Genomic DNA, 13,715 nt, shown 5'->3' with positions numbered 1-13,715 from the left:
CCACCTCACCCCGTGAGAAAGCAGGTCTGTGCTGAGCTTGGCTCGGGCCCAGGCAAAGCCGGGTCTGAGAGTGCCACTGGTTCCTTTAGGAGACAGGAGGTGGGGGGAGGGGTCTTGCCCTGGCCTCACCCTCATCCAGGCAAGGAGACAGGGGGTCCTCCACTATCCACTATCCACGTCCTACTCCAACCCCGCTTTCCAGAAACCCAGGGGCCATGCAGACCAAGGATATCGATGCTGCGGGTCTGAAGGGTGAGGTTTATAAAAGAGCTGCCAGCCTCCCCAGCTTGCCCCAGCTGGCCCCTGGGATCGTTGGCTCCCCAGGGCAGGACGCCGGGCTCAGAGCTTCTTCTCCCGTTGGCGGAATGTGAGCGATGGCCCAGGCTTGTGGTGGGGAGGCCCAGCCTCCCCGGGCCTGGTGAAAGGACACCAGGGATCCCTTGGTGCCCACGGCAGTCCCATCTCCAGCAAAATCTTCTGGGCTGGGCCCAGCCACGGGTAGTGAGGTCTCCTCTGGAGGGACGATGAAGAAAAGGACAAAAGTATCCAAGGGTCTGAGCCTCTGTGTGTGAAAAGGACCAAAGGGATCGAACGAGGGAAAATGGGTGGGCTGGGGAGATGAGGCCTCAGGGTGCAGACCCCGGCCTTGCAGCAGGCCCAGAGGGTGGCTGCAGGCCTGGCTTCTGACGCCGTGTGCCTTGGACTTCAGGAGGCAGCTGCTGGGCCTCAGCACACACAGCCGTGGGGCATGATGTGTTCCGGTGGGATCTGAGGTGACAACTCTACCCTGTTCCCAGCTCAGGGAGCCCCTGCAGCTCTAGAGCCCTCCAGATGGTGGCCCAAAGGGCTTGGTCCTGGCTCTTTAAGGAAAGTCTTCGAAGGAGAGGACACAGCCCGGGCCAAATGCCAGAGTTTAAACCGTGCGGCTCTCCCCTTCTTTCTCCCCTTGACTGGCCACTGGATGGGGAGGGGCTGGGAGTCTGGGCAGGACATGAGGATGAGCGAACAGAGCAGGGCATCCTAGTGGCTTCCTCCATGCTGGCTGGTCCCTGAGGCCCAGTCAATGATGATGAAGCTCAGGCTCATGGTCATCAGCAAGAGGCCAAGCACAGCGAAACACAGGGCCTGTGGGGCCAGGAGTAAGGGTCAGGTCTGAGGTCAGGGAAGCCCTGTAGCCCCACACCAGCCCACTGGCCCCCGGGTCCCCTCGCACCAGGATTTTGGGCGTGGATCTCGCAGGCTCCTTTTCGGTGGGCATGATTCGGAAGTAGAAGATGGCAGGGAAGATGAAGATGAGGCATGGGGCAGATGTGGCACCTGCGAAGTACACAGCATGGGCATCACTGGCTCGTGCCAGGCTCTCGGCTGAGACAGGAGCAGACCTTCAGTGAGATCAAGCACTCCCTGTTGGAGCTGTTTTACTTTACTTGAGAGCTCTGTGTGGGTCTGGGGAGCCCACCAGCCTCTCACCTTGTTCTATGGTTTTTTGTTTTTTTTTTTTTTTTTTTTTGGTTTTTCTCCGGTACCGGGAACCGAACTCACGAACTTGCGCTTGCCAGGCAGGCGCTTTTGCCGCTGAGCTAAATCCCCAGCCCTCACCTTGTTCTATGAACAAGAACAGTGTCGGCACATGAAACCAGCAATGAGGGAAGGCAAGTTACGATGGAAAGATGAGCAGGATGATGAGTTCCGGAACACAGCTTGCTGTAGTTGGACTCTGCCATCCTAGTGCTGGGGACTGAACCCAGGGTCTTTTCACCGAGCCACATCCCAGCTCTTTTAAAAAACTTTTAAAAATTTCAACACAAGACTAAGTTGCTAAATTGCGCAGGTTGGGCTCCAACTTGCAGTCTTTCTGCTTCAGCCTCCTGAGAACTGGGATTACAGGCGCAAGCCACACGCCCAGCACCAAAGAGATCTTTTATTTTTTTTTGGAGAGGGATGGGGGATGGAGGTCTCATTATGCTGCCCAGGATGACCTCAAACTCCTGGGCTCAAGTGATCCCCCTGCCTCAGCCTTCCCAAATGCTGAGACTACAGGTATGTGCCACTATACCCAGCCCATCCCTGATCTCTGAGGTCCACCCTCGTTCTCCAGCAAGGAGGACTGACTGACTCAATGGTTCTGAGCCTTCAAAAAGGATTGCAGTCAGACTTGGTGGTGCACGCCTGGGTTCCCAGCATTTGTGAGGCTGAGGCAGGAGGATTGCTGGCCCCTAGCCCTTCGTGCTTCCTCCTGGCAGGTTCTAGGAGGGAGTTTGAGGCCAGCCGGGGCCACATAGTGAGCTCAAGACCAGCCTGACCCACACGGTGAGAACTTGTCTTAAAAAAAAAAAAAAATTGCAACAGCCTCAAGGACAAAAGTTCAGGTAGGAAGTCAAAATAAAAATGTGCACGTGGCCAGCAACCATCCTCTAAATGTAAACTCAGGAATCCGCCAGGATTTGTAGAAGCAGAATGCTCCGGGGCAAAACCTTCAGCTCTACAGCAGGGCCGGCACTTACCAATGATCCCAAAGATGCCCAGGATGTTGGGGGCGAAGATAACCAGCAGGTTGATACCGGTGAGCAGGACAGTGGCGATGAGCACGTGCCGCGGCCAGCTGAACTCCTGGTTCTGAAACAGCATCTGCTGGATGGCACGGCGCACCTAGGGGCGGAGGGGCACAGCCGTCACGCCGCCGGTCCCGCCAGCCCATCCCCGGGGGCCTCGCCGCCAGCCTGCTGCTCACCGGGAAGAGGACGATGGGCACTGTGAGGGTGACTGCCGTCAGCACGGCCACGCGCACGCACAGGATCAGCACGTCAAACTGGTCCACCTGGCTGTAGGTGTGCAGTAGCTCTGACTCCACCCTGTCTGTGGTGGGCAGGGAGGGTGGTCAGCAGGCCACGCGGCGTTGGGCTCTGAGCTGCCCGGTGGGCCCTGACGCTGAGGGGAGTGGGCTCAGACTCACCTCCACAGCTGCAGGGCACAGTCAGGTATCACACACCTAATGAGCGCCTATAGTATGCAAGGTACCACGGCCTCCGTCCAGCCCCTGCTTCCCAGTCTGGCCTCCACCCCTGCCCCCGCCGGTCCAGCCATACCGTAGAAGGTGAGATAGCCGAAGAGGGCAGCCAGGAAGTACATGACATACATGACGGCGATGGACAAGTTGGAGATGTGCTGCATCTTCCTCTTGGTGGGGCTGGCGGGTAGAGGGCGAAGGCTTGGCGACAAGCTGGGCCACACCGGGAAGTCCCGCGGCCCCCCGTCTCTCTGGCACCCCCACTGTCCAGCAGCAAGGGCGTCTCCTTACCCCCACCTCCTCTGTGGCAGGAGGAGATCTCCGACCAGAGGACTGGGGCCTTGTCCCCTCCCCTCAACACACGCCCCTGGCCCCCTCAACTAGCTCAGGGCGGCCCCGACCCTCCCCCAGCCCCAGGCACCTACTCCTTGAGCTCTGTATAGATGGGCAGCACCTCAGGGTGGCAGACGAAGGCGAAGGCCATGATGGGGATGGTGTACGCTGTCTGGGGACACATGGGATTGTGTCAAGGGAGCCCCCCCAGCAAGGCCTTCCCGTCCCTGCCCTGGCCTGTTGGAACCTGTGAGTTGAGGGTGAAGTAGCTCGGGGTGCAGAGGGCAGCAGCCTCAGGCTCGCCCTGCAGCTGTGTCTTCCCAGCCAGCTCCATGTGGCTGAAGTTTCCTGTGACATTGGCCAAGTTGGAGGGCAGTGGGCAGGGCACTTGGAATTTTTTGTAGATGACCTGGGGTAGGGAGGGATGTGGGTATCAGAGCCAGACCAGGCTGCCTACAGAGACTCCAGGAAGCCACATCTAGATCAGACTGGAGGGGCTGCCTTCTGACCCAGGCTTCCCGGAGACACCCTCCATCTCCCCCGCCAGAGGACTCCCATGGGCCATCTGCCCGTCCTCGACCAACACGGAGGGTAACTCACTGCAATTAAGAAGAACACCATGCAGCTAAGAGAGAAGCCGCTGGAGTAGCCCAGGTAGCCTGCAGACAGAGGGGATTCTGTGAGGCTGGGGCCTCTGGCGTCCCTTCAACATCCCTCCTGGGCCAGCACGGTCACACCCACCAAGCTGCCGCATCAGTGCCAGGGGCAGAATGACAATGACAGACACCAGGATCACCAGGTAGTTCCCGTTCAGGTACCAGACCCTGCAGGAACGAGAGTATGGAGCCAGGGTCAGCACCCACTCAGTCTGGGGCGGGACCTCCGGCCTTCCCCGGTTAGGGGTACTGTGGGGGCCACGGAGCGGCCTGGGACGAATCCATGGCCACGACTTAGCCTCCTCGTACCTGTCTGCAGTCGGGTGCACCTGAGATTCCTGTGTAATGGGAGTGTGAAGGCTCTTGCTGGTGACCCTTGGGACTGCAGCCCCTGCTGCTGTTTTTCTCAGCCCAGCCTCAAGGGAGGAGGGAGGGAGCCAGGGCTCGGGCTCTGGGAGGAGCTGTGTTTGCCACGGGGTCTCAGGACTCGCTGATAACCTGCATCCCTTGTACGTCTCTCCGGGCATCTGCATCTTGCACCTTCTGCCCCTCCTCTACCCGCTCGAAATAAACACGGGGCACAGGGAGACGGGATGAGGGCCGGGTCCATCCTTCTAAGGCAACCCAGAGGCCAGCTCTTTGGGCTCAGGGGCTGAGTCCGCATCCCTTTCTGCCACCCAGAGCTCCGGCCTCACAGTCCCTTTGCTCCCGTGAGCTGGGCTGCCCAGAGCAGGGCCTGCTCATCTCCTCTCTCCCCCGACTCACAAAACAAGGACGATGCCCAGTTAGTACTGGCTAAAGTGATGGGCAACTAGGACACTCAGCTTAATCTCTTGGGCGGGTGACCCCATGATCAGGAATAGCAGGTACTTAGAGTTAAGCCTGCGGCTCTTGTGCTTACAGACGGGGGGCTGGAGCCGGGCGGGGTCTAGCTCCTCCGCCTCACCCTACCCCAGCCCCACATGCTTCCTCCTGGCAGGTTCTAGGGGGGCACGCAAACAAGTAGGGACTGAAACGTGGCTCTGCTGACAGCTCTGTGCCCCTCCATCAGCCATGTGGGGTGTTTTCCGGCCGTGTGTTTGCTCTTTCTCCCCTACAAGTCCAGTCTGGGCCTCTAGAGTCCGTGGTATACATGGGGAGACTAGGGCCTCCCACCCCACCCCCCGGGCTCACAAGGTCTGCTCCTCCAGGTTCAGGAAGGTCTGTATGACAAGAGGCAGCTCAGACTTGATGATGTACAGGTAGCTGGACATGGCTAGGGAGAGGGGGCAGGTACTGGGGTCAGCTGAACCAGCTGGCCTTCAGACCTGTCCACCTCCACTGCCCCCACCTACCATCTGCCTCACCTCCGATGTTCTGTAGCGTGATGGCCAGGGCTGCTGCCAGTTTTCCAGGGGTCCCAAAGGCACGGTAGCCCAGCTGCTCATAGGCACGGATGCCTGTGGAAACGGGGGGGGGGGGATGAGGACACCAAGGGGAGCAGGCCCATCCAGCCCAGCCCCACCCCTCTGTGGGCTGTGGGAGGCTCACCCACGATCCCAGAGGACTTGAGGAGCAAGTGGATGGAATAGCTGGAGAGCAGGGCGACGGCTGTCAATAGGAATCTGGGGAAGATGAGGGCAAGAGGTCAATGGGGCGACCCTGGCTGGCAGAGGGAGGGACTGGAAAGCCCACATGGGGAGGCTGTCTGTGACCTGCACGTCTGAACTCCAAGGGGTGTGGCTACAAGCTCAGCAGGCCCCAGGGAACGGTGAACGCCACCCTGTTCGACCCGGGCGAACCCGGAAGGGACCTCTGGGTCAAGCGCACCTGTGCCTGTCCTCCGAGCACCTCCTCCCTGGTGCCCCGGGGACAAACATATTTTCCATTCAGGCTGTAGCGGAGAGCCCCACAGGCAAGGACTCATGTGCCCACAGGAGCCGGCCACAGGTCCAGCTGCCATGTGTAGACGTCACCACAGGACAGACTGAGGCCTGTGAGGGTGGCCCTGTGCGTGACCCGGTGGGCTTACTGGGCAGTGAGGTATATTTATCTGGCCGTGGGTGTTTTCGCAGCTGTGGTTTGGACAGAGGAGTGGAAGGTCCTGGGAGGTCACGGTGGGCGGCTCCCGCGGGGGCCCCGTCTTCAGGTTTGCTGTGGGCACTCACAGAAAAAGGATAATGCCCGTGTTGGCCATGGCATAGGCGAGACCCAGGATGCCGCTGCCCATGATGGCGTTGCTGAGGTTGAACACGGACATCCCGAATGATGTTTTCCCCTCGAACTGCAGGCACCAGAGTGGGGCGGGGAGGCATCAGGAATCAGCGAGACGTGGCGGCATCTTGGCCTTCCCCTCCCTGTCCTTTGGCCTCCTGCTGCTGCCCCCAGAGTGCCTCGTTGCTGTGCCCGAGCTCCCCACGGTGCCCCCAACCCCTCGGCGGCCCCGCTCACATCCGTGAAGTGCGGCTCCTTGCTGAGGCTCTTCTGCAGGAAGCCTCTGCTCTCCGCACAACTCTGCCTGGGGTCCTCCACCCTGCAGGCACAGGCCGGGCGAGGGGGCTCAGCTCCAGCTGCGGGCTCTGTGCCCCCGCCTTGTGCTGTCCTTAGCCTCCGCTGGGTTCCTCCTCTACTTACCGCCGGTTGTCGGCCTCAGGAGTGCCAGCTGGGAGCAGCCCCTCCAAGTGTTTGCCATTGGGCACCAGCTCTACCATCTCTGTCTGCAGAGGTGCTTCCATGGCGCAGGGTGACCACCAGGAACGCAGCGCTCACGCCACACGGTCGGGTGTCTGCGGAGCAGCCATCCCTCGGTTATCACACGCCCTAGGCCCACAGCACCACCTCCCCCCAAGGCAGAGGCCGCAGCACACCTCCCGAGGGGCCCCCAGGACACACACAGCTCTGCCTGGGCCTCCCGGATCTGCCTTTGTGGGCACAGAGCTTGGACACTTGAGTTCCCCACCTTAGACAGTACACACCCCCCACCAGCCCAGGCCGGTTCCTGGTCCTCCGCTTCCCCATCTGCGAAGGGAGGGTCATCTGGATAATCTGAGTTTGGAGCCCGGTGGCGCTGGGACCCCTGGATGCAGATCCCCGACCTTCGGACCTCAGTCCGCGCATGCAACCTGGGGTGCTCCTCCCTCCACATGGGTTCCGGGGGATGGTTTCTGCTCCTCCCTGTGTGCCAGGGGCTTCCTGGCCAACCTAGAATGGCACTGCCTGATGGCTGGAGGCCTCGGGAGAGGGTTAGGGCTGTGGGCCCTGTTCCCAGCTGCCCGGCGGGCACTGCTGGCAGCTAGAACAAAGGGTCCTCTGTGGGCCTCGAGCTGGCACTGGGAACAGCAGGCGCAGAGGCTGCCCCTACCCCTGAAGCCAGGAGGCCTGAGGCAGCACTGGGTGACTGGACACCTGGGCCCTTCTCGCCGGCTGTGGGCCATTTCCAGGAAACGGGTGTTAGAGGGCCCAGTCTCCACCCTACAGTCCTCATCTGCCACCTAGCCTGGGCCTCAAGGCCCTGTTCTTCTGCTGGCCTCTCTGCTCCTCTCCTGCCAGACAACCCCAAGCCTCCATGCCCACCACCCAGGACTACATTCTCTTGACAGAGTTACATAGTTGGATGCTCTGAGCCTCTGGCTGGGAGCTCAGCGCCTCAGCCAGCCGACGAGGAGCCTGGCTCATGGGTCAGTGCCCCTTCTCTGCTCTCAGGGCTTGGTTCTGTGGGGCTCAAAGGACCCAGCTTCCCTCCTCTTCCTCCCCGCCCTGAGCACAGCCCAGATGACTCACTGGCCCCGTCCCATCGCCAGAGCCAAGACTCATGCCCAGAAGGTGTCTGGAAAGAGTGAACCCAGGGTCTGTTAGGACATCCCGGAGGTCAGACCGGCAGCCAGCAGGAGAGCTGAGCCAGGGTAAGGTGGCTCTGCCAGAGAGGACAGCAGGAGCCTGATCTTGAGGCCATGTCCCACCCTCTGCGTGGGGATCCCAAAGCCTATCCTAAATACCCCCGCTTCCCATTCCAGGCCCTGATGGTCTTAGGTTTGCTCTTTTTCTTTTTTCTTTTCTTTCTTTCTCTTTCTCTCTGTCTCTCTGTCTCTGTCTCTGTCTCTGTCCCTCTCTCTCTTTCTTTCTTTGAGACAGGGTCTCGGTATATAGCCCAGGCCGGCCTCCACTCACAGAAGTCCTCCTGCCTCAGCCTCCCGAATGCTGGATTACAGGTTTACACCACCACATCCATCTCAGATCTGTTCTTGAATCTGGACCCGCAAGAAATCTGAACTTTGTGCTCAGGGCTGGAGTGAAAAGGAGAGCCAGGCATGGTGATATGTGCCTGTAATCTCAGCACCCAGGAGGCTGAGGCAGGAGCATTGCAAGCACAAGGCTCAGTGTGAACAACCTAGTAAGACTTGCGTCAATAAAAAAAAAAAAAAAAAAAAAAAAAGGAGAGGAGAAAAGAGTGGGAAAGACAAGGCCAAGGCCAGGCTTAGGCCTCACATCATGACCAGAAGATCTCTCCTCCACTGGCCCAGGTAGGAGCTCAGATCTCTGCAGATCCCACACTCGGCACCATAACTGCCTCTGCCTTCTGGGCACCAGCCCACCCACGACAATGCCCACATCTCTGCTTGAGCCCTCTTCCCAGGGGCCAGCCTCCCCTCAGGCCTCTGCGGTCGGTGCCCCTCTGAGTTCCCCACCTGGAGTGCAGGTAGCAGTGCCGGCTCTCCAGAGTCCCTCCAGGGTGCCCCCAGGCGCTGCTCTAGGCCACCTTTGTCTGGCCCAGCCCAGGGCAAGTTGGGACAGGCCCTCCAGAGTGCTGAGTAGGCTGCGGGGACAAAGCACCCTTTTCTGCCGCAGCGGCAGAGGCCAGGCTGGCTGGGGCTGCTGTGTGTACGGGTGCGTCAGGCTCTGGCTGAGGGGTCCCAGGCAAACACTAGTGGTCAGGCACTGCTTCTAGGGAGACCATAGTCCGCGCAAGGCTATGGAAGTGCGTGAGGGTCAGGGTCCCGATCTCCTCCGTGTGAGCGGAGGCGGGCCCAGACTCCAGAAGCTGGCGGCTGCTCACTCCAGTCACTGCCGGACTCTGGGGCCCTGGAGGGATATGGAGTACTCCTCAGAGCCTGCAGCCTGGACAGGTTTGAAAACAACCCCGAGTCTGCCCGACCGTGCCACCCTGTGGCTTTGGTACAACTGAATGTTGAGAGGGCAGCGGCTGGGGCGCAGTGGTACAGCCATTGCCTGGCATACGTGAGACTCTGGGTTCAACTCCCAGCACCAGAAAAAGAACACAGCTGGGGCGAGAGGGAGGTGTCAAGAGAGGTTTTCTGAGGGAAAGGATGAAACCGGTTCTAACATTCCTGCGGGAGCTCCTGAGATGCCCAAGAGGAGAGAGCCTCGGCACGAGGACAGAGCTTGGCAGAGGCCCTGAGCTGCGGTGTGAGGTGAGGGCGGACTGGAGGTTCTGTGGCTGCAGACACGCCTGGTAAAGCCTTGAATACTAAGGTCTGTACCCGAGGCAAGGGCAGGCCTGCGGGCTGGAGGCCAGTGGCGGATTAGGTTTGGCCTGGCCTTAGGACCCCAGCCATTCCCTGAGTCTGCCAGCCCATCTTTGACCTCAGCCACCCCTCAGGCCTACTGCCTCCCAGGTCCTGACCCCTTGGGTCAGGCAAACTTGGGGGGCGGGGCGCCCCCGGAGACAGGAAGCTGCAGCAGAGCCTGGCAGTGCCAGCCTGGACCATAGCCTCACTTGTGTGGCCGTGGGCAGAGCACGCCCCAGTCAGGACCTCAGTATCCCCCAAAGTCTAGGGCTCCCGTGCAGACAGAGTGGGAAACCTCCCTGGGGCCTTTGCCCCAGAGCAGGGTCAGGCCTTAGGGCAGGGAGGTCGCTGTGACCTTGGGTGGGTCATCAGAATTGCATTCCTCATGGGCAAAGTGTGGACCCAGGCAGCACATCACTGGCCCGGCCCACTGCCCGGCCTGATTATCCTGCGGGAGGTGAGAGCCAGGGGTGGCTGGCACCACAGGACGGTGCGGCAGGTAACACCCGCCCACGTGGGCATCACAGAGTGACAAGCCACACGTTGCAGGTGTTGAGTTTGGCTAATTTAAGACCTCTCGGCCCAGGAATTCAGGCCACAGCAGGGTGGCTGTTCACATCAGCTGATAGAAGAAGCCAACCCCTCCGTCCTGGGACCGACGTCCTCAGAGTCTCCAGGGCTCCGAGTCCTGCACTCCTCCCCGGTGCTCAGAAACTCCAACGGGGCTGCAGGGGCGGACAGTGCCCCTCCCTTGGTCGTGCGGCCATGGGCAGCAGCGGGAGCTTACTGCCATAGCCCAGGCTTCCTGAGTCTGGGAAGCCCTGCCTTCAGCTCGTGGGGGACAAGAAGCTTGAGGGTCCATGTTATCATCTCTGGAAAGGACAGCTTCTGCTCCTAGCTCAGCCCACCCTTCCCACTCTCCTCCTTGGCTTCCTGGAAAGACACCCCCTCTGGCAAACCAGACTGGGCCAACCACAGGGGCTGCAAGGGCTGAGGTGGAGGGCTGGGGTGAGGGCTAGGGCAAGTGGGAGGCCATTCGAACAGGAAAGGAAACTAAAAGACACCCCTCACCCTCCCGCCAGGCCAAACTCCAGATTTTGGTCCCAGTAAATCCCAGTCTCCTGTCAACCACTCCCTGGCAGTTGAAAACACATGATGCCACCCAAGCAGACGGTGTGCAGTCGACCCTGGACTGGTCCCGGGGGTGGGGGGGGTGGCACGCAGGAGGGCACATCTAGGAAGGCTGATGGCCCGAGACCAGTATCTGGCCACACCAGTTCCTCAGCCCCCAGCTCCCTGACCCTGAGATCTGGGGTCTGTGCTTCTGTGTTCTCAGCATCCGGAGGTGCCTAGGAGATCTGAGAGGTCCAGCTGGGGCCGGAAGGCAGACTTTCCTGTGACAGGGTACATTTCCGAGACGCCCAGCTGGCGCTTACTGCTCACCTCAGCTTTGCCTCCCGCCCCGCCCTGGGCCCTCTGTGCTCGGGCTGCCTCCAGTGGAGGCAGAACCTCTGGGTTCAAGACCAGGCCAGAGCCAGCAGCAGCCCCTCCCCCACTCCACTGCCAGCCTGCTGAGAGGGACGTGCAGCCAGGGCCCCAGCTGAGGCGAAGGACAGGACATCATGTGACCATGGCCCCCCAGGGGCAGGGGAGACCCTGCGCCAGCCAACCCATCCTCCTCCCTGCCGACCCGGAATCCCCTGGAGGCAGCCAAATATTTGGACAGCCGGATTTCTAGCCCCAAAGAAAGCTGGAACACAGGTCTCGGGCAACTCAGGACTCCTTGCAGACCCTGATGGGGGTGGTGCGGGGGGGCCTAAAGGCCAGGCCAGGCTGGAGGAGGGGTGACATCCAAAGTCAGGAGAAGCAGAGAGACCAGGCGGAGAAAACATACACACATTCAATACATGCGCTCTAGCATACCGATCTAGACAGACACACAGACAGAGGCCCAGGGGACCAGAGAAATGCAGAGGGATTCAGACAGACAGAAACACAGAGACAAAAAATACAAGCAGATAGGTGGACAGGCTCTCAGACGCAGACACACGCAGAAAACTAGAGAGAGCCAGGTGGAGAAAGAGCAGACTGCAAAGGGTGGCAAGAGACAGCAAGCACGAGACCAAAGGGGCCCCAGGAGGAAGGAGAAAGGGAACCAGGATGCCCACATGAAGGGGCAGTAGCGCCAGTGGGCACTGCAGGGATGGCCAGGCAGAGCAGCAGGTGGCTCCCCCCAATATATACATTTAAATTTTACTTTTATTTATTTGAGACAGGGTCTTGCTATGAGGTTCAGGCAGGCCTTGAACTTGAAGTGATCCTCCTGCCTCAGCTTCCTGAGTGCTGGAACTGTAGGCATGTGTCTGCGCACCCAGCTTAGGTGACTTCAAGAAGGCCACTACTGCTCCTCCAGGTTCTGCCCTCATTGGCCAGGTGCAATGCCATCCAGAGGGTGGAGCCAAACCCACTGGGGCCACAAGGCCAGGCTCGGTGAGAAAGCTCAGGGGCCAACACCTGAGGCATATCTATAGGATGACAGCCAACTGGAGGGACTCCTGCTCTCGGTGGCCACACACATGCAGACGTGCTGGCTGGGAGGCTGTGTACAGGACGTAGCCCGCAGAGCGGAAATTCAAAACCAAGCCACCCAGGCCACTGGCAGGAAAGCCCCTCCTGCCCCAGCAGCTGGTCTTTCCCTTTGGCCCCTAGAAGCCCTGCCTGGCCTTCTAGAGCCACACCCTGCCTTCCCATGTCTGTCTGCCTCCAGGATCAAAAGCCCACCTCTTCAGTACTCTTCCACCCACAAGACTGTGCATGGTCACAGAGTAGGTGCTCAGTGAATGCTGCTGAAAGGATGGAATGGGTTAAAACCCTTGGCAAACCCTGAGCCCATTTTACCTGCTCTGAACGGGTCCTGGCCTCATAGGGCCCCATCCTACTATAGCATACACTGCACACCCTATCCCAGCGTTCCTTGCACACAGATGCCAGATCTGCACCCCCCAGGGGCTACCGCCCACCTCCCTTGCAACCATTTCTCCCTCAAGATGAATGCCTGTCTCCACACCCAGCCCGGGACATGCCCAGGATATTCAGCTTAGAATCCCTGTCTGCCCCAGCCTACAGACTACAGAACCACCTGCCTGGCTCGTTGTGCCTGTTTTGCCCTTTGCCTGGGGCTTTAAGGCCACTCACTAGGACAGTGGCATGGCAGGAAAAACCAACTCCGGAGGTCTGGCCACCTGGAGCCCTGGACAAGGGGTTGGCGGGCCTGTGACATGGGCCACAATCGCCAGCACTTACACAGGGCCTTGTGAGGCCAGTGAGGACCCGGGCTGGGCAGGATGAAGTTGTGAGACACAGTCCCACCCCCGATGGCGATACAGCCCTCTCCCCAGCCCCGCAGGAACTCAGAAACTGCCTTTCCTGACTCAGTGGCTCCAGCCTTCTCTGCCTGCCCACATCCGCTCCTGATCCCTCCCACCACCCAGAGGCTTCTATGGCTGTGTCCCTTCAGAACCAGCGGCCCTTGGATGGCTTTCTGTCCCCAGATGGAGAGCTCCCGGGGATCGGCCTTGGTGCCAGGAACGAAGCCTCCGTCCCAGCCCTGTTCCGAGGGCCTCCTCCAGGGCAGTCAGGCTGGCCGCCTGGTGGATGGCACCGGGAGGGTGCTTCAGACCAAGGGCCTTTGACTCGGCCCACCTCAGGCCTCTTGCGGAGCCCACACCTGGGCTCAGGGCTCAGGTCCCTGTGGGGGAAAGGGCACACCCCCACAGGCCCCACCCCGGCCCCCTCCTCCGGTGTAAACAAACGCACGCAGCCGCTGTGGCCAATGGAAGGGGCCAAACGCAGCCGGGGCGGGCTCATGCAAACCCGGCCCGGGTGCCCTCCCTCGCAGTGCGCGGGGCTGGCGGGCTCCCGCCGCCGCCGCCGCGCCCGAGGCCAGGTGGGGAGGAGCGCACAGACGCGCCCCGCCCTCAGCCCGGACAGCCACGCGGCCCTGCCCTTGGCTCCGCCGCAGATGGCACCGACTCCGGGGCCAGCATGTACCCCGCGGCCCCGCAGGCGGCCGGCCCGATCTGCCCCGTTCCGCTGTCCAACGAGGCCGGGATAAATATACCCGGATTCCCGGCGTGCCAGCCGACTGCGCTGCCGTCAGGCGCCCGTCGGGGCCGCGCTCCAGGGACTGCTCTCCGCGCTCCCGGCCGCCGGCCC

At 60.8% G+C, this 13,715-nt stretch overlaps 1 protein-coding gene across 2 annotated transcripts in view; it reads right to left on the bottom strand.

Moving 5' to 3' along the window:
* Positions 1–238: 238 nt before the first annotated feature.
* Slc38a3 (solute carrier family 38, member 3) overlaps positions 239–13,715 on the bottom strand; it is a 22,863-nt gene continuing 9,386 nt past the window's right edge. For both annotated transcript variants that reach the window (XM_005410249.1, XM_005410248.2), the window contains exons 2-16: positions 6,610–6,761; positions 6,427–6,508; positions 6,144–6,259; positions 5,527–5,600; positions 5,343–5,435; positions 5,170–5,251; positions 4,082–4,164; positions 3,941–3,999; positions 3,588–3,749; positions 3,433–3,512; positions 3,087–3,187; positions 2,732–2,856; positions 2,505–2,649; positions 1,214–1,317; positions 239–1,125 (exon numbers count right to left, since the gene is read on the bottom strand). In XM_005410249.1, coding sequence (XP_005410306.1) covers positions 1,021–1,125; positions 1,214–1,317; positions 2,505–2,649; positions 2,732–2,856; positions 3,087–3,187; positions 3,433–3,512; positions 3,588–3,749; positions 3,941–3,999; positions 4,082–4,164; positions 5,170–5,251; positions 5,343–5,435; positions 5,527–5,600; positions 6,144–6,259; positions 6,427–6,508; positions 6,610–6,710 — 1,512 coding nt within the window. In that variant the 5' untranslated portion in view covers positions 6,711–6,761 and the 3' untranslated portion in view covers positions 239–1,020. The remainder of the gene's footprint in view (positions 1,126–1,213; positions 1,318–2,504; positions 2,650–2,731; positions 2,857–3,086; positions 3,188–3,432; positions 3,513–3,587; positions 3,750–3,940; positions 4,000–4,081; positions 4,165–5,169; positions 5,252–5,342; positions 5,436–5,526; positions 5,601–6,143; positions 6,260–6,426; positions 6,509–6,609; positions 6,762–13,715) is intronic.

The sequence above is a fragment of the Chinchilla lanigera genome, unplaced genomic scaffold (assembly GCF_000276665.1).
Source record: "Chinchilla lanigera isolate Chin_1 unplaced genomic scaffold, ChiLan1.0 scaffold00131, whole genome shotgun sequence".
NCBI lineage: Eukaryota > Metazoa > Chordata > Mammalia > Rodentia > Chinchillidae > Chinchilla > Chinchilla lanigera.
Note: the sequence above shows the minus strand (reverse complement) of the source record. Positions and strands in the feature narration are given on the sequence as shown.